The following is a 22,501-nucleotide window of genomic DNA, read 5'->3' on the forward strand; positions in this document are numbered from 1 at the left end:
CCAGAGGTCAACCTTGGGTGTGGTTTCTCAGGTTTATTCCACCCTGTTTTGTTTTGTTTTGTTTTTTCACTGAGATTTGGCAATTGTGGATTAGGCTAGCATGGCTGGCGGTGAGCCCCAGGGATCCTTGCGCATGCTCTTCCCAGAGCTAGGGATATAAGCACACCCACCATCCTCAGCTTTTTAAGTGGGTTCTGGGGATCCAGTTCGTGCTTGTGTGACAAGCTCCTTATGAATTGGCCTGTCTTCCCAGCCTTACTTTATCACTTATTTTCTTACAGTGGTTGTTTCGTATATGTGTGTGGGCACATGTGGCATGGCATGCAGATGGAGGTCAGAGCACAACTTGCTGGAGTTGTCTTCTCCTTTGTCATGTGGGTCCTGGGCAGAAGAAAGGCCATCAGGCTTAGAAGCCTTTACTGGCTAAGTCATCTCACATTCATCATTTTTACAACATAATTATTTTTTAAAAAGATTTACTTATTTTTATGAGTGTTTTGCCTGTATGTAGGTATGTGCACCATGTATATGCCTGTGCCTGAAAAAGGTGTTAGATCCACTAGAACTGGAGTTACAGATGCTTGTGAGCTGCCGTGTGGGGGCTGGGAGCTGAACTTGTTTGTATCCTGTGCAAGAGCAGCAAGTCCTCTAGACCACTGAGCCGACTCTCCATCCCCAAATTCATCATTCTCAACGTAACAGTGTTTTAATTTTTCTCTGAGATTGGATCTTGCTGTGTTGCCTGGGCTAATTAATCTTGAGTTACTAGTGTCAGTGACTCTATTGTCTCAGCTTCCTGATAAGATTCTGGGTTCCACAGACCTTTGTAACAGCAATAATTATATCCTCAACAGAGTCACAACATAGAACAGATCAGTCATTCTGGAAATTTCCTTATGCCCTCTGGTCTTCCTCTCTCCAGATCCAGCTTTCAGTGCCACCTGACCTGCTGCTTCTGTCCCCGTAGTTTTTCTTTGAGATAGTCTTTAATGTACAGAGAGGAATGAAAAGTGGCAAAAAGTGGAGCCCATGCCTGCCTGTACACCTGGTGGGTGGGTGAGGTGAGTGCAGATGGAGGAGGGCCAGTTCCAGAAAGGAGTATGAAGTACTTAAAACACTAGTATTAATTGTTCACGTTGACAGTGGATACTGATGAAAAGTGATTCCCTGATTTATATGGATCTTTTCTAAGTAATTATATATACAAATTTCTATTTCAGTGAATTTGGGAGGTTTGAAAGATCACATTAAGGAGATCCAGCGGTGTCGGCGGTTGATTCTTATTGCTTGTGGCACAAGTTACCACGCTGGTATGGCAGTAAGTGGCCCCTTCACGTTTCAGTTATGTTGGGTTGAAATCAGGATATCTGCACATCAGTTGTATTTCTAGTAATCTTTAAAAGCTGAAAGTCTGTGAAAGGGACTTACATTAGTTGTCAGTAAAGAAACTGGGACATGTTTGCCTCTTAATAAATTGTATTAGCTGTAATTACTTTATAAGGAAGCAGGTTAAACACTGGCCTGTATAGGTCTCTTACTTTAAGATCAGTTTCCAAAGTTGATAGTAATTTTTTATTTGCTGCAACACAAAATATTTATCTTTTACCCTGAGAGCTTTTTTCCCCTAAGGGTTTCTCTGTGTAATCCTGGCTGTCTTGACTGGCCTGGAACTTACTTTGTAGACCAGGCTAGCCTGGAACTTGCACTCTGTCTCCTGAGTGCTGAGATTCTCCTGAGTGCTGAGATTAAAGGCGAGGGGCCATCACACCAATCCTTTATTGGATGTGTGAAATCGTCTGGTTACCAGCCTTTGCATGTCAGCAAGCTGTACTTTTCCAGAGATCTCTCCCCAAACACTTCTTGGTCTGAGAAGGTGGCATTTATAATCATGAAGAGAGAGTAAGTTAAAGATGCTGGTGAGAACTTAAGGAAGATGTGGGTGAGGCCAGTGCTGTAACGTCCATTTGTGACCAGGTCTCCTGCTTAAAACAGAGCATTTGATTACCACTGCATTCAGTGCTGATCCTCAGTTGGGTACAAAATATTGGTATGTTAGAATTCTCCAAATCACCTGTCTTCTCTAAGGGTGAGATTTTATAAGGTATATATGTGCCAAAATTAATGAAAGCACATAAGAAGTCTCTTGCGGGTAGCATATGAAATAGTGTTGTTTATTCATCCTAGATTGAATGTTTATTTTATGATATAGTCAAAAGTGAGTAACAAATACATGTCTTTCTTCAGTGTATCTGTACCCCAACTACTAACAACTGCTTATGCTCAAGTTGCTTTAAAATTAGCATGCTTTCCAAATTTTAACTACCTTATGGGTTTTCAGTGTTGTGTAATGGAATTTACAGCATTAATCATTATTTTTTTAGGTTAGGATGAAAATATTTAACTATGTATTTGTAAAGAATTGCTCCATCAATACATTGGTTTGAGATAATTTTGAATTACATTATTTCTTAAATATCTGGTAGGTTGTTAAATTTGTTTGAAGATAAATGCCAATGTAATACATTTGTAATCTAGGGGGAAATTTTTTTTACTTACATTTGTTTGAAGGAAGACATCTAGCTTGCTAGTGTCAGTGACTGATGTAGAAGTAGTTACAAATAAATTACACCAACAGAAAATAATTAAAAGTTGGAACATTTAATTTTCAAATTCTTGGCATTTATGTTGCTGTAATATTGCTTAAAAACTGCCAAATTAGACTCATTGTGGGACCAAACACAAAAGAACAATTTTGTTTGTCTGTGGGCAAGCAAAAGTGTAAGAACTATGGAGTAAGGACAACTTCGCAGGGGATTTTTGATTTAAATTTCTTGCTTCCTCTCTCTCCCTCCACCTTTGTTCTCCCTTCCCATATGTGTGTGTGTGTGTGTGTGTGATGGATAGATACCCAGAGAAGTCGGGAGGATGTAGGGTTCCTTGGAGCTGGAGTATGCATGGTTGTGAGCCCTTAGTCATAGGTGCTGGGAACAAGCTCCAGTGCTCTGCAAGCTGCTCTCCTGTTCCTGCCTTTGTGGCCTTGTTGCTGTAAAGGAGGAATGTGCTATAAAGGAGGGGCTGCTGACAGGCAGGGTGGGGCGGGGTGGGGCAGGGCTGGGGAAACAGTGGAAAGGCTGCTGGGAGGAAAATGTCACAGGTTAAAGTTCCACTGTGTGCCTGTACATCTGCAGGGCTTACAAGAGAGTGGCCCTGAAGGCTTGTTTTCTGTTGTAATTTTCTGACGTTTAGAGTAAAAGGAACTTAGTGAGAATGAGACTTAGATTCCCTTGAATATAAGCACGTTCCTTCAGGTGAGCTAAACAGAACTTCTAAAATGTATTCACTTTTTTGAAATAGTATTATTTATATAGTACATTTTTAAAGTATTTAAACTTTCACTGAATATGTACACTATTAAAATTTGAACTTTAATTTTTTTTATATTTAGAATTAGAGAATTAGTGATAACATACAGATTGACTCAGAGCAGTGGGCCTTTTCTGCTCAAAATGTTTCATCCTCGTGGATATATTGCTTCTAAGCATTTTTCATGGAGTTTGGAGTATGTCTCAGGCCTGTAACACCAGCACCCAGGAGGCTGGGAAAGGGACTTGGTGCAGGTCTGAGGCCAGCTTGGATTGTACTGACTTTCAGATCAGTCTAGTGTTAGGAAAAGAGATAGAGCATACGCATTGGCAGTTGTTCTCAAAGGCTCGCACTGAAGAGTTAGCAGTGCTGTCTCTTAGCAGTGGCATGGTGAATGCTTCCATTTTTTTCTTTAGTATGTGTTGCTTTGTGGTCTCCAAAGCTATGCTTTGTTTTTCTGTGGCGGTGACGGGTTGGGACCCAGGGCCTTGTGCATCTAGGCAGCTGCTTGCCGCTGAGCTGCACCTCCAGTCTGTATGGCATTTTTGAAATTAGAAAGGAGAGTGTACTTTAAGACCAAAGAAGTTGAATGGAAAAGGATGTCCTAAGGCAGATGTGTTCTCTTTCCTCTGTAGACCCGTCAGGTCCTGGAGGAGCTGACAGAGTTGCCAGTGATGGTGGAGCTTGCCAGTGACTTCTTGGATAGAAACACTCCAGTCTTCCGAGATGACGTTTGCTTTTTCATTAGTCAATCAGGTGTGTTCTTTTTAGACTTGAAGGGGGAAAGCTAATTTTTAGTCAAGCTTCCTAATAATTCAACCCTATCTTTTAAACTGATACTTACACTGGTATTTCAGACGACCTGGTAAATACAGATTATCTTCTGTTGTACTAATACATTCTTTATGACTTAGTAAAAATGAGCATCTTTATTTACATATAGCTTAATGAGTTTAACTTTCAGATAAGAACAAAAACTGATCCTAGAAATCCTACACCTTGTAAATATATGGTTTTTGTTATTGTTTGAGACAGGGTCTCACTGTGTAGCCTTGGCTGGCCTGAACGTACTAGGTAGACCAGACTGGTCTCCAATTCAGTAATCTACCTTCCTCTTTCACCCAAGTCCTAGGATTTAAGGTGTGTGCCCCATGCCTGGCTATATCTTATAAATTTAATAAGAGCATACCTTGTGCTTTATTTAAAAGAAGTAAGTGATAATATTAAAAGAATGGAGGTCGTTTGGGTTTTCTTGTGTATAAAAAACTATATCTTCTGAAGCAGCTCTCTGTTACTGTTGTCCATTTTACACAGGTGAGACAGCTGACACCCTGATGGGTCTTCGTTACTGTAAGGAGAGAGGAGCCTTAACTGTGGGGATCACAAATACAGTCGGCAGTTCTATATCAAGGGAGACAGACTGCGGGGTTCATATTAACGCTGGTCCTGAGATTGGTGTGGCCAGTACCAAGGTAAACTTTTGGTTCCTTCCATGGAAGTTACTTAACCATATTGTTGGTAAGAGACTCTGATCTGTGGGCAGGTACTGTGCTCTCTTCCCTTGGGGGAGAGCAGGAGGCACCCAGGCTTGTAGCCATCAACTTAGCTCCAAGTTCAGTGAGTGACTGTGTCTTAGGGAATAAGGACATCTGATGTCCTGCTCTCCTGAACATCTGTGTGGATACATGTGTATGTACTCACAGCTTGTGTGGATGCATGCATGCACACTCACAGTGCCTATCTCTCCCTTCCCTACACAGTCAAATAAATAAAACTTATTTATTTTATGTATGTGAATACACCTTCACTGTCCTCAGACACCCCAGAAGAGGGCGTCAGATCCCATTACAGATGATTGTGAGCCACCATGTGTTTGCTGGGAATTGAATTCAGGACCCCTGGAAGAACAGCCAGTGTTCCTTTAAGTGTTAAAAGTAGATCTTACATGCATGACAACATCTGTTTCTGTTTAAACAGTGCATCTGTAGAAGCTTAAAAATACTTTTGTTTTAAAGGTGTGAAAGTCTGCTTTGCTCTTTGAAGTTGAGATATGAGTAAATATAAGAAATATCCAACTCTTTGCAAGCTGTATTGATATAAAAGGTTTATCTCCACAAATGTTTTTTATGACTTTGATAATTTAGTGTATCTGTTTTTATGCTTAAGCTTAACCTTTTTTGTTGATTCTCTAATAAGATATGTGTCAGTGGTTTAGGCTTTAATCTTTAAAGACTATTATGGAAAACTTTTTTGTGGGAAAATGTATGATTCTTTTTTTCTTTGTTTTGAGAGCCTTGATATTACTATAATTTACACATAGCTGAAATGTGGATTTTCTCCATATGGTGAATCAAACATCATAAGATGCGTGTGTTCAGGACCCCATTCTTGGTGAATGCATAACTTTTTTTTTTTTTCAGCAGTGTTGAGACAGCTCTGGTGCAGTGTGGGAGCACAGGGCTTCTCATCCAGAGCACGCTGTGAACCACTGTGATTCCACACACACGGTGTGGCCACACAGGACAATGAGTTGCAAGGGAAATAAATCTTGAGTTTACTAGAGCTCTAATTTTCCGCCCTGGTTTTACTATGAAGGTGCACATGTGTGTAGTAGTTACAGTGATTTAACACCCACTGTCCACCGTCTAGATTCCACCCTGAGTCTTTTCCACAGCGCTGTGCTGTCAGGTGTGACTCGCTCGGTTGTGACTTTGCTCACAGAATAGTGTTTGTTCCTCTGTGCCCTTTCTAGTCAGTGCCCACCTCAGACCTCTACCCGCATGCTCATAACTGCTACGTTTTCTTACTAAAATACTGTTGTTTTCCAGATATTTCCAATGAATGGGAGTTCATGACACGTGCTTTGTGACTGGCTTTCATTCAGCATGAAGCCTTTGACAACGTTCACGTTGTTAGTGGGCTCAGTACTTCTTTCTTTGAAAGCAAATCCTTTCACTTTTTTAAAAAACTGAAACGAAGATTTATAGAAAGTTGCAAAGCTACATCAGTCAGGTTCACATTATAACAACAAAATACCCAAGACAGCTGATTCTGAAGGAATAAAATTCTGTTAGTTCATAGCTCGGAAGGGTCAGGGCTGAGTTAGCCAGCCTCCTGGTTCTGTGCCTCGGGCAAGACCGTGGTGAGGAGAGTGAGCGAGCAAAGGCGACCGGAGAGCACAGCTGCAGTTTTCTTAGATCTCAAGTAATTGTATTTTCAGCTGTCTTGGGTATTTTGGGCATAGAGTTTTATAAATAGGTTTCGGTATATTTCATTACAGATTATTTCTGAATGGTGAATGTGAGTTTCTGTGTTGTAAGTAATCACAGAAGTTGCCCAGGGCTCACATCACCGTCTCGGTAATGAGCCTGCATGCGTTTGCACCTCCGCCTGTCACAGTGGCCGGCTCAGTGGCTGTCACTGACTTTCACAGCATCAGACTGTACATAATTTGGTATTTCCTTAGGAAATAACAGAATTGAGTTTTTGTTATTGCAGATGTTTAAATTTTCACCACAGTGCTGACTTAATTTGTATTTTTTTTCTTCCCTCCCTCAATGTTTTTCAAGTAATTTTTTCCTTGGCTGAATAAAAAGAAAATCAAGTTGAAAAGTTCAGTTAACATTTTCTGGGTAAATTTTTTCAGATCTCAGACTGTAAGTGTGAGGTGTAGCTTGTTTTTACCATGCTGAGTTATTTGTTAGGTACTGATGACATGGAATATGGTGGCTGGATACACACTCAGTGGTAGTAGCACTTTAGTGGTAGTGTGGGGGAGTTAGACTGTAGTTAGACTGAGTGAGTGCTTGTTACCAGGCCAGATTTGGAGCAGCGTTTATCTAAGGAGACCAAGATACTGGCCTCCTTTGCCCTGGTTATTGAAGGGCGCACCTTAGAACACAGGGTCCTTAAGCATGGAGACAGGGGAGCTCCATGCTTACTTGAGTGTGAGCAGTTCCAGTCTGCTGTGGGCATGCAATGGGGACAGGTGGCTGTGGATGCCAGGGCTCCATCAGAAGTGTCAGGGTCCCAGGTGATGGTTGGGTTGAGAAGGTACCTCAGCACAATAGGAGTGTAGACATGAAGGAAGTGACTCAGGGAAGAGTGCTTATTGAGTGTGAAACCACCGTGTGGTTTAGTAATGAAAATTACTAACAGTTTAGTAATGAAAATTAAGTGAAAACTTTAATGTGTTAAGACCTAACACACAAAAGCTTTCTTTGAAATAATACTGTCAGCCAGGCATAGTGCCGCACCCCCTTAGTGCCAGCACTGGGGAGGCAGAGGCAGAGGCTTGCAGATCTGGGGATTTGCAGCCAACCTGTCTACAGAGAGAGCTGCAGGACATCCAGGGTCACCTTTCTAAAATAAATAAATAAATAAATAAATAAATAAATAAATAAATAAATAAATAAATAAATAAAGGAAGGGAAGGAAGGAGGCTTTCTTTGAAATAATACTGTCAGCCAGGCATAGTGCCGCACCCCCTTAGTGCCAGCACTGGGGAGGCAGAGGCAGAGGCTTGCAGATCTGGGGATTTGCAGCCAACCTGTCTACAGAGAAAGCTGCAGGACATCCAGGGTCACCTTTCTAAAATAAATAAATAAATAAATAAATAAATAAAGGAAGGGAAGGAAGGAGGGAGGAAAGGGGAAGACGGGAAAAGGAAAGGGAACGAAAGGAAAGAAGAAAGAAAGAGAAAAGCAGATGAAGAAAAATAAAATTATCAGGAGAGCATAGGAAATAGCTAACGCAATGAAAAGAAATGTGAACTTCTTTGGACTGAAGCTAAGAGTGACAGTCTGCTTGGCTGCATGTACCTGTAGTCCCAGCAGCTAGGAATATAGTTGGGGATTACTTGGGCTTTTAAATTTGAGATCAACATAGCAGCATAAGGAGACTCTGTCTTAAAGGGGGCCAGGGCTGCTCAGTAGAAGACTCTCCCACATGGTGAAAGGAAAAAATCGAGTCACACAAATGTCCTGACTTTTACATGCCTGTCAGGACAAGCCTGTGTGTCCCCCAACTCCAAATAAATCTTTAAAAAATGTTAAAATGGTAGTCATTGTCTAAAAGAGAACCCCTTCCTTTTTCAGCTGATGAGAAAGTGGCTTACAGTGTCTGTAAGCTGGAAGGGTCATACCGTATTCATAGTAGAAGAAACCTCTTCAGTGCACGTTTCTGCCAGTGCTCTTGAGCACAGTGTTCTGGCTGTGTATCAGACATTGTAGTTGGTGCTTTCCGTGTCTGAGCTAATTCTCAAGATTGGGTTCTTGAACCTGTAACATATAGGGCATCTGAGGCTATAGGCAGGACACCATTACACAAAGGAAGGTGCTTAGATGTTAAGTGTAAAGGAGCATTATAAAATTCAGACACTTAATGCTTATTTTTAATGGAATGGTGTTTGAGACAGGATCTCATGTAGCTCAGGCTACCCTTGAACTTGTTCTGTAGTTAAGGAGAGTCTTAGGTTCCTGATCCTCCTGGCCCTGCTTGCTAAGTCTTGTGATTATAGGTCTGTGCTATCATATTTGCAGACACACTCAGCTTAATGATTAACTTTCTCTTTTTTCTTTTATTGAAAATATATATATTTTTATATTTAATATAAAGAAAGGAAAACTGGAACCAGCAAGGTAGCTAAGTGAGTAGAGGAATTCCCTGCTAACCCTGACAACCCAAAGTTTGATTCTTTGGACCTCCATAGTAGGAGAGCTGACTCCAGAGGCTGCCCTCTGTCCTCTCTATATGCTCTTTGGCCTGTACTCACACACACACACACACACACACACACACACACACACACACACACATACACACTAAGTAAATGTAAATCATAAATTACAAATATATCATCATAGGTTTGCAGTTTCTTAATTTTTATCTACTTACATACATTTAGACTTTTATTGAATTTTTTAGTTAGTGTTTTTGTTAAAAGTAAGAATGAGAACCTGAACTCATGGGAGTAGCTGTCAGGTCAGTGCTTGGCACTCCAGCATGAGGATCTGAGGGGAGTTCGCAGCACCAGCATGAGCATCTCAGCACTGGGGAGATGGAAATAGGTGGGTCCCTGGATGTTCCTGTAGAGAATAACAGTGAGCCCTAGGTCCCAGTAAGAGAACGGGTCTCAATAACAACAAGAAAAACAGTGGGCGGCTCCCGATGAACACCTAAGGCTGACCCGTCTCCACATGCACACATAGGTAAATCATCCCTCAGGCACCCTCTTCCCTTAAACTCAAACACAAGGTGAGAATGAACCAAGTGTGGTACCTCACACCTCTACTTTCTGCACTGGGAGGCTGAGGCAGGAGGATTACTCTGAATCCAGCCCAGGTGATATGGAGTATGACCCTACCTTAAAAAGATAACAGTGATAATGAGAAACAGCCAGTAGGCAAAGGTTAGAGTATGTGGGAGGGGCCTCAGGTTATAGCCTGTCCCCCTCACCATGGACAGAGCAGGCACAGTCAGATTAACTGAGCCTGCCTTTAGTCTGTCTGTCTTCTCCTTTCGCAGGACTGGGAGGAGTCTCATTAGTGTTTTGTGAGACACTGTGTGGGCCTGAGACACAAACTTAAGTGCTTTGTGATTAAAAATAGAGAAAGATTCCCAAGTCCTGAGCCAGGTCAGCATCACCAGAGTTACTTTTAAAAGATAATAGTGAGCTGGAGAGATGGCTCAGTGGTTAAGAGCACTGGCTGCTCTTAAAAAGGACCCAGGTTCAAGTCCCATCATTCACATAACAGTTCACAATTGTCTAATTCCAGTTCTAGGGAATCTGACACTCACACACACATACATGGAGACAGAACACCATTGTAAATAAAATTTCAGAAAAGATGAGTGAGCAGTGTATATTGTGAAAGTATTAGGATTTATTTCTCATCTTTTGTTAAAAGTTTCCAAGTTCTTACAATTCACCTGGAGCTTTCCCCCGTGTTCTGTGGTGTTGCAGGCTTACACCAGCCAGTTTGTGTCCCTTGTGATGTTTGCCCTCATGATGTGTGATGACAGGATCTCCATGCAAGAGAGACGCAAAGAGATCATGCTTGGACTGAAGCGGCTGCCGGGTATGCATAGATTAACAGGGGTCTATGTCTGTCTCTCTGTCTCTCCCCCCTTTCTTTTCTTTTCTTTCTTTTGTAAGACAGGGTCCCACATGGGCTGGCCTCAGACCTAACTATACAACTGAGGATGACGTTAGCCTTCTGATGTCTTGCTTCTACCTCATGGGTGCTGAGATGACAGGTGTGCCGTCATGCCATGTGTGCGGTGCTGGGGACTGGGCTCAGGGCTTCGCCCACCAGAGCCGCGTGCATGCCCGACCAGGGAGCACTGAACACTGTAAACATTTACTGATCGCATTTGGCTAAGATTCTGTTTTCTAGACTGTTTCTTCACCCTGCTAATTGCTTTCTTTGCTGTGCAGAAGTTTTTAAATTAGCAGTAATCACACCTTTTATAAACTTAATTTTATGATGTCCTACTTGTCAGTTCTTGTGATCATTTCCTGTACTAGTGGAAGTCCTTTTGAGGAAGTTCTTGTCCTTGCCTTTGGCAATGTAGTGAAGTATTTTCACAATGTTTTTCCCCAGTAATTTCAGTTTCATATGTAAGACAGTCTTTGGTTTATTTCACATTGGTTTTTCTTCAGGGTGAGAAATAATTCATCTAATTTTATTTATATGTCCATCTTCAGTTCTCCCAGTATGCTTCTTGAAGAAGTAATTTTTCTTCAAAGATGATTTTTCTTTAGTGTATTTTCTTGACATTTTTGTTAGAGGTGGTGGCTGCAACCATGTGGTCTATTCCTGGGTGCTCTGTTCTGTGGTCTGCATGTTGGGCTGTGTCAGTGCCATGCGTTGCAGTACCACTGTGCAGTGCAGTCAGAGACGGGTGTTGTGACAGACACTCCTGCATTACTCTTTCTGCTTAAGATGGCTTTGGTGAGTTGGAATCTTTTGTGCTTTTTATGTTTTGCTGGAGCAGTAGTTTTCAGCCTTTTTTTGTTTTTCAACTTGCCACCGTCACGCAGGCCGGTTTTGGTCGTGGGGGAGCCCTGAATGTCTATTAGGGCTTTGTAGTAAGGAGTGTGTGCAAGCATCTAATTGGAAAGCTACTGTTATGTTTAACATAAGTAACATAAAGTTACTTATGTTAAAGCTACCTTTAACATAATTGCCTGGAGCAGGGAGTCCTATCATAAACTTAACTTCTGCTCCCTTTTGCATTGGTGGTCAGTAGGCAAGGGTGGGCTTGTAACCTGGGGTGCAGGATTGTTAAGAGAGTAACCTGGTGAGAGTGTAACCTGGAAAATCTGGTCTTCTTGGGAGACTGGAGCTAGGCTCAGGTTTTTTTTTGGGGGGGGGGGCACAACTTGGAAATTAATGCTAGGTACCAACCTGTTAGTTTACCTGAATTCAAACTTAGGTCAGGTTCTCTAAAATGGAGTCTGAACTTAAAAGATTTGGCATCTCATCTCCTGCTTTCTCTTGTGACTAGAAGTCCCAATCATGGGACTTCCTGAAGCTTCATGAAAATAGTAACAGGGCTGTGTCTTTGTGGTGTTCCTGGGGCAAAGGTAGGGAACCTTGAGGCTGAATTCTCCTCCTGCTGTCCAGGGTCTTCTTCAGCTACAACCAGATGTGCCATGGATCCACGCTATAACTCTGTAGCACAGGGACCCTTTCAGTGACACAGTGTCTCTTGACTAGGGCCCATCTCTGGGCTAAAGTTGGTAGAGTTCCAGAGGTGAGCCTCTGTCCATCCCGAATGAGGCTGTTGCCGTTGGAGAACCATGTTACCTCTGTATCCGTCTGAGCAGTCATGCAGAGGCTCATCAATCGAGCTCAGGGTCAGGCAGGCGGGCAGCTCAAGAGTTATCCTTTAATGGTATTAAAAATGGTGAGTCAGGGGAAAGCAAGCATATTGGCCACCTTCCTGGCCTTTTCTGTAGTGAAGGGAATCTAGACTAGTTTTGCTGCCTTCAAGACCTTCCAGATGGGTAGTCCTTGTGTCATGGGGAACTTCCCGGCCAATGCACCAAAATGTTGTGCCAGGGAAATGTTAGTGATCCCCCAAAACACACACAGGGGTCAATCTGATGGGATTCACAGTATGGTCTTTATTCTATTCTAACTAACTCGCCCTACCCCCCCCAAAGCACCGCCATCACACATCTGGTGGTTGGTTCTCACCCGTTCTAACACTGTGGCCCTTTAGTGTATAGTTCCTCGTGTGGTGGTGACTCTGACTGAAACTTATTTTTGTTGCTACATCATGACTATAATTTTGCTAGTGTTGAGAATCATAATGTAATCAAAAACATAATCTGTGTTTTTCAGTGGCTCTAGGTGACCTCTGTGAAAGGGTCATTTGACATACCCAAGGGGTCGCAACCCATAGGTCGAGAACCACTGTGTGAGTGCATCTAAGTTTCTGGATTCCATAGCAGTGAATAGAGAGCTGGCTAAGGCCTGACTCTAGAGTTATTTACACCTGATGAGCTTGGGCACTTAGAGTAGTATACCTTTCCCGTACACTACACTGCCGGGGCTGAGCTCCCTGCTGCTTATACTTTTTGAATGTCAGAGTCTAGCCCCGACTCTCACTTCTACCCCACCCTCGGCATTTTGACTTTGATTGCTCTCTATACTCAGTCCCAGAGTAGTTCAGTTTTTGCATTTATTTTATGTATAGAGGTATTTTGCCTGCATGTATATCTGTGTACCATGCATGTGCAGCTACCTTTAGAGGAGAGAAGAGGACACCAAATTCCCTGGAACTGGAATCATAGATAGTCGAGAACTGCCATGAGGTACTGGGAGTTGAACCTGGGTCCTCTGAAGGGCATCCAGTGCTCTTAGCTGCTAGGCTATTTCTGTAGCCCCGGTTAGTTCAGTTTTAAGAAGTAGGTTTTGTTCTAAGATGGTGTCTGGCCACTGTCCCCGAGACATAGAGGGTGATAGACTGGAACCCCATTGCTGCCTGTCTGCTAGAGGAAGCACTGTCTGCAGGCCAGTGCCTGGTTGAAGGCTTTGAGTGCTATAGTTTGTGTTGTGGGTAGGACTGTTTCTCCTCCTCAGGGATGTCTCCTTACCTTTTGGATGAAACTTCTGCTTCCCTTCTCGCAGCCATGGGGCTGGAGCTATGTTCTGTTTGGTTACTTTTTTGCCTGGTGGCTCTTCTGATCCTTTGTGTTTTGAAGATCTCTTTCTCTCTTTATTTTTGTTTTGTGTTTGGTTTTGTTGTTGATTTTTGAGACTGGCTGTCTTGAATCCCACAGTGGATTTTAACTGGTTATGTAGGGGAGGATGACTTTGAACTCTTGATCCTCCTGCCTCTACCTTCTGAGTACTTGAATCACAGGTGTTCTCCACTGTGCACAATTTTATGCAATTATGAGGACTGAACCCAAGCCCATGTGCACACTAGGCAGCACTCTCCCAAAGGAGCTACATCTCTGGCTCCTCGAGGCTCCCTCCCTCCCTGTATCCCTTCCTTCCTTCCTCCCTCCCTCCCTCTCTCCCTCCTTCCCTTCCTTCCTTCCTTCCTTCCTTCCTTCCTTCCTTCCTTCCTTCCTTCCTTCCTTCCTTCCTTCCTTCCTTAATCTGACTCCTCCTTAACTGTACCACATGGGGCATCTTCTGGCCCACCATCCCCTGGAAAGTCCAAATGAAAGCTTTTTATCTTATTTTCTATATGTTTGATTTGAAGGGAGTGGGAAGTAGATGAAATTCTCATCTTGAAGCTGTAGTTTGTAGTTGCAGAGTTGATAAGATCTTTCTGATTTTGCCTCCATGTGTTCAGAGTATTTTATACTGATAACACAGAAGAAAAGAATACTGGCTGTTTGTTTGCTAATTTATCTGCTCAGTGCACTGCTCATTCTTCAAGACGGCTCTGATCTCTGCCCTAACAGACTTGATTAAGGAAGTGCTGAGCATGGATGATGAAATCCAGAAGCTGGCGACCGAGCTTTACCACCAGAAGTCGGTTCTGATAATGGGACGAGGCTACCATTATGCTACCTGCCTTGAAGGAGCCCTGGTGCGTTGTCTCACTTAAAGTTGCTTTCATTCTAGTGATTTAGGGAGGGACAAGGAACATGTACTGTTCTGCATTCTAAAATGCTAGGGATTTAACACAGAGAGCCAGGCAATCACTGTATCACTGAGCCTTGCCATCCGAGTGCGTGAGTGAGTGCATGCACATGCGAGGTGGTGCACACAGCACATATGTAGAAATCAGTGGACAACTTAAACAGGAGTCAGTTTTCTCCTTCCACCATGTGAATCCTGGGCATTGAACTCAGATGTCAAACCTGGTGGTGTGCATTGGTTGTATGCATCCCATGTACTTATAGAATACGTGAATTGAGATTGGTAGAATGTTTAAAATGCCTCTGTCTGTGTTTAGTGTGGTTTATTTACCTAAGAATGTGCCACAGGAATTAACTCCAAACTGAAAGCCCAGAAGAATGTCTCTATGATAACTTGGGCTTAGCAATTTAAGATGGACAACAGACCTTGGTTCATTAGATAAGAAATTGAAATAAAAAATAAGGCAAGTAGATGAATTGCCTTATTCACTCTGCTGTTTGCAGAGCAGCGTGGCTCTACCTTTGATAGTCTGAGGCCTTAAGAATATTCTAATAGTGCTTCAACCCAGGCCAGGGCCTTTAAAACATCTTGGGAGAGCTAACCATCTCAGATGCTTTGTGTAATGTTTTCTTAAAAGTGGAATTTTGAAACGTGAGTTAAGACTTACCTCTCCTTTTCATACTAGAAAATCAAAGAGATTACGTACATGCATTCTGAAGGCATCCTCGCTGGGGAGCTAAAGCACGGCCCCCTGGCCTTGGTGGACAAGCTCATGCCCGTCATCATGATCATCATGCGAGACCACACTTACACCAAGTGCCAGAACGCTCTTCAGCAAGTGGTTGCACGGCAGGTTGGTCGAGCGCTGGGAGGGGGTCCTGGAGGCCTCTGAGGGTCACTAGGGCACAGACAGTGGATTTTGTACTGGTAGTGAAGGAGCAGGCCCAGTGGGAGACTACAAACACTCCTTCACCTTGCTCTTTAAGGAGCCAGGCACGTGGATTTTGATGATACCCGACCATCATTTCTCTCGTAATAGAAGAGCAAAATAAAACTAGGCTCTGATCTCCAAATTCTTTCTTCTGACAGTGAACATAATGCTCTTTCTTTTTACCTTAACATTATTAAGTACTTAACTTCAAAAGAAACCCTAATGCTTAGTTAACATTAATATCATGGATGCTGTGGCCAATAGCCGCCTCCGCCCATCAGCTGGTTTATTTCTTTTTAAATATTTTTATTTTCTCTATTCTTTGTTTACATTCCAAATGATTTCCCCTTTCCCAGATCCCCCCTCCCCATATGTCCCATAAACCTTCTTCTCTCCATCCATTCTCTAATCACCTCCCTCCTTTTTCTCTGTCCTTATATTCCCCTCCAATGCTAGATCAATCCTTTCCAGGATTAGGACCCTCTCCATACTTCTTCATGGGAGTCATTTGTTATGTGATTTGTGCCTTGGGTATTCAGAGCTTCTGGGCTAATTAATATCCACTTATCAGAGATTGCATTCCATGTGTATTCTTTTGTGATTGGGTTACCTCACTTAGGATGATATTTTCCAGATCAAATCATTTGCCTAAAAATTTTGTGAATTCATTGTTTCTAATTGCTGAGTAGTATTCCATTGTGTAAATATACCACATTTTCTGTATCCATTCCTCCTTTGAGGGACATCTGGGTTCTTTCCGGCTTCTGGCTGTTATAAATAAGCATCAGCTGGTTTATAATTTAATTCCAGAAGATTTTTCTCAAGCACATTGTACTGGAAATAAACATGAACTTCAAAGGAAGCAGACCTGTATTCAAGTACTAAACTTGGCATTTCTTTCTTATGGAAATTTTTTGAAAAACCTATTGAATCCACAAAACCTGTTTGTGCTTCTGTCTAAATGAGCAGTCAGAACTGTCTGTGTATCAGGCAGTGTGGACACACACCCGCCTGTTGTCGCCCAGCGTCTATTTCCTGGTGACTGTTGTGTATCATTCTCTTCCCAGGGGCGTCCAGTCGTGATCTGTGATAAGGAGGATATTGAGACCATTAAGAACACAAAAAGGACAATCAAGGTGCCCCACTCAGTGGACTGCTTGCAGGGCATTCTCAGTGTGATCCCCCTACAGCTGCTGGCTTTCCACCTGGCCGTGCTGAGAGGCTACGACGTGAGTGGCTGCCTCATAGAATTCTAGGGTGGCTTTTGACTTGGGTACATCTTGGTACAGCTCCTTTCATCTATCTGTCTGTTCGTCTGTCTGTCTGTCTATCTGTCCGTCTGTCTGTGTCTATCTATCTGTCTGTCTATCTACTGTCTGTCTGTCTGTGTCTATTTATCTGTCTGTCTATCTACTGTCTGTCTATCTATCTATCTATCTATCTATCTATCTATCTATCTATCTTCTGTCTATCAATCATCTATCATCTGTCTATCATCTGTCTATCATCTGTGTCTGTCTCTGTCTGTGTCTTGTGTGTGTGTGTGTGTGTATCACAGTTCATGGGTAGAGGTCAGGGGACAACTTGCAGGACTTGGTTCTCTCCTTCCGCTGTGTGGTCTCAGGATGGAACTCCGGTTTGGCAGCAAGTATTTTTGCCTACTGTGCCGTCTTACCAGCCCCTACTTGAAGCATCTGTCCCATTTCTGTCATCTCCTGTTACCTTTTCACAGTCAGTTAGTAGTTTACATAAGTTTCTTCTTACCAATAGGACTGTTCCCTCCACATTGACCAGGAGCGGGGCTGTTTTCTTAATGGGTGGTGATTGCATTTTTGGGTGGGACAAGTTATTGTTTGGACCTCTTCCACAATGAGGGCTGCAGGACTCGCAGCATTCTTAATCCTCTGGGTGATGTGGGAACCAAAATACCTGGTAGTTTTTTCAGGGTTCCCTGTGAGGGCCACCTTCCTAGGGGACCAAGGTGTGTGCCAGCGTCTTTCCATTATTGTCTTTCAGGTATTTTCTAAGATAAATTACATGATTATATTTGCTAATATAATTCTCTTTTCTGCAGGTTGATTTCCCACGGAATCTTGCCAAATCTGTAACAGTAGAGTAAAAGACACCTGAAACTTAAGACAGTTAAGCAACACAAAGATACCTTTTGTATTTAAATTTTTGATTTAAAATGTTGCCTCCTAAAAGCCTTTTTTAGTAAATCTTATTTATATATCAGTTATAATTATCCCACTCAACTAATGATTTTTGTGCAATTGTCTCATTTTCAATAATACATGGGGGAGTTTGATTCGTAGAATTTAAATCTAAACCTAAAATCAGAGCGATCTTAGCTGTACTTTGTTTAAAGACCTGGATAATGGATTTCTGTGTCCTACACGGCAATCAAGGAGGCTTGTTGGATGTTTGAGATGCTTGGTGTTGCTTTAGCATAACTTGATTCAGTTGGACTGAGAGAAGACTCAAAGTCAGTGCGTGCCAGTGCCCGGACAGCCACCAAAGGCTTTGCTCCACTATTTATACATAGAAGATGCTGCAGTTCATTTTGAAGCTTGTTTCTGTTTTGTTTTTAAATCAAACTGTACACCAAAAACCTTGGTGAGATTTTTTATCTTAGTTTAGTTAGTTACATTGGTTGGAACATGTCTGTCATCTCTGTGGACAGTGCATTTGGGTCCTCCACACCTACACAGAAGGCCTTGTGGCATGCCACACATCTGTCCTATTAGACACTGACGTGTGACTGGACATTTGAAGATAGGACACAGGGAGCCTGCTCCTTATTTCTTCATCTCCTAAGAGTGGTTTGCATTTTCTTGCTACTGTAGAGCTTAGCTGAAAAACACTGTTGAATGACATACTTGGTAGCCTTTGAAATCAACAGAGGTGCTGTCAAGCATCTTAGATTGGTATCAGCATGCGCAGTTCTCTTTTCAGCTTTGTCCCAAGAAGCGTTTCCTGTGATTGCGTTTAACTTCTTCCCTGCCTTGTTGCAGAAAACATCCGTGGGTGCCAGTTTGGAAGTTCTTTCTAGCTGCTTGGGAGATTTGCACACTTTGCTGCTCATTTGGCCCTCAGTGCATGTGGCAGACTTGGCTTGGAACGGCACATGCTCAACACTGGAGTGCCATCAGTTTCAGGGTTGCTTTCTCGATGTTTTCCTTTGGACTGTCTTGGCTCCTGTTCAGGAATGAATGCAGTATAAATAAGTGATACTGTCATGCCTTCAGCTGATAGTGTCATAAATGCAAGTCAGCAATCTGAATAAAATATTTAAAATAGAACATTAGTTTAACACCCCAAAAATGTGCAGAGTAATTTCTTCCCAGAGCTGTTTAGGTCAGATGATGTGGGCAGTGGGAAGGTGTGTTTCTGCTCCGGTCAGGTCTGTGAGTTTCCAAAGCTTTCCCCTGAGCACCGCGAAAGCACAGTGCTTAGCGCGGTTGGCAGCTCGCACTGTGCGTTTGCACTTGATGGTAAACAGTGCTTTGAAGCTGGCTTGGAGAGAGAGTTGATGTCATTCTAGGCATTTGGGAAGGCTTCTCTCACACTGATAGAGACTGGAAACCTGATTTCTAAAACCATAAGACAGGGCCACAATTCATACTCCATGTCGCTGCCGTGGTTTTGTTTCTCTGTTGTATTTATCCCTAAGACTTCATGTTAGTGTAACGTGTGCAATGTTATTTCTAATGTCTGATGTAGTAGCACAGCTGCTCAGGTTTGGGCATGGCTCTGGTTTGGTTTGTTGCATTTCCTGTGTTGCTCTGGAACATAGGGTGGTGTTGGTATGCTGAGACACTGTGAAATTAGGAGACGATCAGCTCAGTGATCTTAGGCCTGGTGAGCGCAGTGACTAACCCAGAGTCCTGTTGGAGCAGTTTTAAACTCTACAGTTCAGTCTTGCTAACCACCCCCTGTATAGCAGAATGTCACAACTTTTTTTGTTTTTTGTCTATAACTTTGAACCCATTCACCAGTTTCCCTTCCTACACACTGCAAGCTAGAACAAATACTAAACCAGTCAGAAGCCCAAATGAGGACCAGAGTGTGTTGTCTAAACAAAGGTTATTCTTTTCCATGTCCCATTTTGCTTTCTACTTAAATTCTTTTATTAATTCTTAATACCTAGATATTTTAGCAAGGCAAGGCACTAGGTGAGTAGGTCTCGCCAATTTGGTATACTACAGGACATAGAAATCTAATTTTTCAAAACAAAAATACCCATAAAAGGGAGGCTTTCTATTAAAATTCTTTCCCCACCTCCCTTTAGTTTTTCAAGACAGGGTTTCTCTTGAAACCTTGCAGTCCTGGCTGTCTTAGAACTCACTCTATAGATTAGGCTGGCCTCGAACTCACAGAGACCTACCTGCCTCTGCCTCCCGAGTGCTGGCATCAAAGGCGTGCACTGCCATTGCCTGGCTAAAATTCTTTCTTTCTAAAAAGTAATTATTTTATTTGTTTACATTTTAAATGTCCTCCTTCCTAGTCTCCCCATCACAAACCTCCCAGCCCATTTCCCACCCGCCTCCCGTTTGCCTCTAAGAGAGTGCTCACCCGCCCCAACCTCACCCCTCTAGCATCTCCCTTCTCTGGGGCATCAAGCCTCCACAGGATCGAGCACATCTTATAGTGTGTTTAAAGTTTAAGTTCGCACATGCATCCTTACCTGGGAGTTCTTGCTGGACAGGGAAGACAGCCAGGCACCGAATACATGGCCCAGTTGGTGGTATTACTTTGAAATCAGCTTTAAAAAAAAAAAAAACAAAAAACCTAGGCCATAAGAGTAGAAAGGTTAGAAGGTAAACTCTTAGTCTGTGACTGGCTCAGTGACTGTGTCTGAGCCGGCTGCTGTGCTGGGCTCAGAGCTACACCCTCGCAGCAGTTCTGACTGTCCCTGGGGGACCTGGTCCTTGTGAGGCACAGGCGGGAGGGTGGAAAGGCGGAGCTGGGCTGAGGTATTAAATGCTGGGATGGGATTGCTTAACATGTTCATAAGCAGTTGCCTCAGCCTGTCTGTGAAACAGGGATCTACGGTACTATAAAGAATGGCAGTTAATAATATGACAAGCAGTTGTGTGTCCCTGCTCCTCAGGTGCACAGGGTACTGTGTAGAAGGCTTTTAGTTCAGAAAGCTAACTCAGCTTTTCTGTAGCAGGTTGGTTATGAGGTGACATGACAGGTATCCCTTTCAGTCCAGGCCTCTTGCCTCAAGATGGAGGAAAGGAGCCCGGACTCATTCCCTTGTAGAGGGAAACTAATAACCTGTTCATAACACACCTTTAGCCTTTGGGGTTACTCTTTTATCTTTTTTTATAATTAGGATATTCTAGAGCAATAAAAGCAACTAAGGTTACCTGTTTATTATATACTTTAACTGGTATGATTTTTCTAAAAAAAATAATAAAGCACAATGTCATTGGAAAATGTTTGTAAAAAAAAAAAAGAATTCATAATTCACAATTTGGGAAGGCCAAAGACATGGAAGGGAAAGGTGAAGACATTTTGGTTTATGACATCCACACATTTAGTGTGAGTTGTATGCACAGTAATGCTAGGCAGGGTTTTAACTTTGGAGACATATTTCACATGGCTTTTATTTAGTTTCACATTCAAAAGTTTTAACATAAGTTGGTCATTCTCATTGTATTTAAAGATTGTTAATAAGTATTTCAGTATCTTTATAGCTTGAATTTATTTAAGCATATCCTCAGATCTGGGATGATGACAGACAATAAAACTGACAGCATTGGCTTGAATCGTAATGTCCATAGTTTTCAGCAAGACTGCTAAGTTTTGTTGTGTTAACTAAGTCCGTACTCGTTTGATCGTGATGTTCTAAAGGCTGGTGATGGCATCATAGAAGACATCACCTTAGCTTGTTTCTGTGCTAGTTTCCAGAGGGAGTAGAAATGGTCTTGCTAACTTTTGAATGTTCTCTGGTTGAATGTGTTTTTCCATTAATAAAGTTTTGATATTTGTTTAAATTATACTTCTGTGGGCCTGGGGGTTAGAATAATCATTGCTCTGTTTGATTTTGTATTCTTTTAAATGAATGTTTAGTTTTCTGAGCCAGATGGTTATTTCATCCTTTTGTCCTGTTCAATCCAGTGACTACACCGGGACTGTGAATAAATTACCTAAAACCTTGCTGTGTGTTTCTTTTTCTTTTTCTGGTTGGACTTGGTATGGCCTCACACTAGGCCATGTCCTAGTAGTTCATTTTGAAAGATTTCCTAGTCTTTGAAACACATATGCATGGAGCATTTTAAAGTTGGTGCTGTCTTAAGAATGCTGTCAGTGGGCTGGAGAGATGGCTCAGCGGTTAAGAGCAACGACTGCTCTTCCGAAGGTCCTGAGTTCAAATCCCAGCAACCACGTGGTGGCTCACAACCATCCATAACAAGATCTGACACCCTCTTCTGGTGTGTCTGAAGACAGCTACAGTGTACTCACATAAAAAACAAACAAACAAACAAACAAAAATAAAGGAACCAAAAAAACAAAACAAATATGGTTAAAAAAAAGAATGCTGTCAGTGTTGTGTTTTCATTGTTAGTAACATCGCTGGAGTCTCAGTTCTGTTGCTGTAAAAAATGAATGATTGTATGCATATCCAGTACCCCAGCTTCCTAGTGGTTTTATGAAGAATCATTAGATAAAACTCTGACATCACGTGGACTGCACTTAACTCTGACGTCACTGGTACTGCACTCTCTCATAGCACTTCACATTTTAAAAATGATTTGTTAGCAGGCTTTTGGAACCCAGGGTGACCAGACAGCTGAAAGTGCATCGATGGCTGGGAGAATGGGGAGACCGAGCAGGATGAGGGTGTGGTCAGGCTGGCCCGCACCTGGCCTGTCCTAGACAGGAGCTAGGAGCAGCAGGTCCAGGCCGATGTGTCCACGCTGGCTGGCAGGAGGCTGCAGCGTGGCTGCTCCCCGTCAGCTTTCCCTCCTGTGCTCTACACTACAAGGATCATGCAGCCCCTCACCTCAACACAATGGTTTTGATATAAAACTCAATTTAAATTTGCCTCAGTTGCCTGTTGGTTTTACTGAGTGTTTACTAGAGC

At 42.6% G+C, this 22,501-nt stretch overlaps 1 protein-coding gene across 1 annotated transcript in view; it reads left to right on the forward strand.

Moving 5' to 3' along the window:
• Positions 1 to 21,573, forward strand: part of Gfpt1 (glutamine--fructose-6-phosphate transaminase 1) — a 52,445-nt gene extending 30,872 nt beyond the window's left edge. Inside the window, exons 12-19 of the mRNA XM_052174246.1 lie at positions 1,221 to 1,318; positions 3,999 to 4,119; positions 4,678 to 4,835; positions 10,328 to 10,442; positions 14,294 to 14,421; positions 15,160 to 15,327; positions 16,473 to 16,634; positions 17,480 to 21,573. Of these exons, the coding sequence (XP_052030206.1) occupies positions 1,221 to 1,318; positions 3,999 to 4,119; positions 4,678 to 4,835; positions 10,328 to 10,442; positions 14,294 to 14,421; positions 15,160 to 15,327; positions 16,473 to 16,634; positions 17,480 to 17,524 (995 nt within the window). The 3' untranslated portion in view covers positions 17,525 to 21,573. The remainder of the gene's footprint in view (positions 1 to 1,220; positions 1,319 to 3,998; positions 4,120 to 4,677; positions 4,836 to 10,327; positions 10,443 to 14,293; positions 14,422 to 15,159; positions 15,328 to 16,472; positions 16,635 to 17,479) is intronic.
• The last annotated feature ends 928 nt before the right edge of the window (positions 21,574 to 22,501 follow it).

The sequence above is a fragment of the Apodemus sylvaticus genome, chromosome 2, assembly GCF_947179515.1.
Source record: "Apodemus sylvaticus chromosome 2, mApoSyl1.1, whole genome shotgun sequence".
Taxonomy (NCBI): Eukaryota; Metazoa; Chordata; class Mammalia; order Rodentia; family Muridae; genus Apodemus; species Apodemus sylvaticus.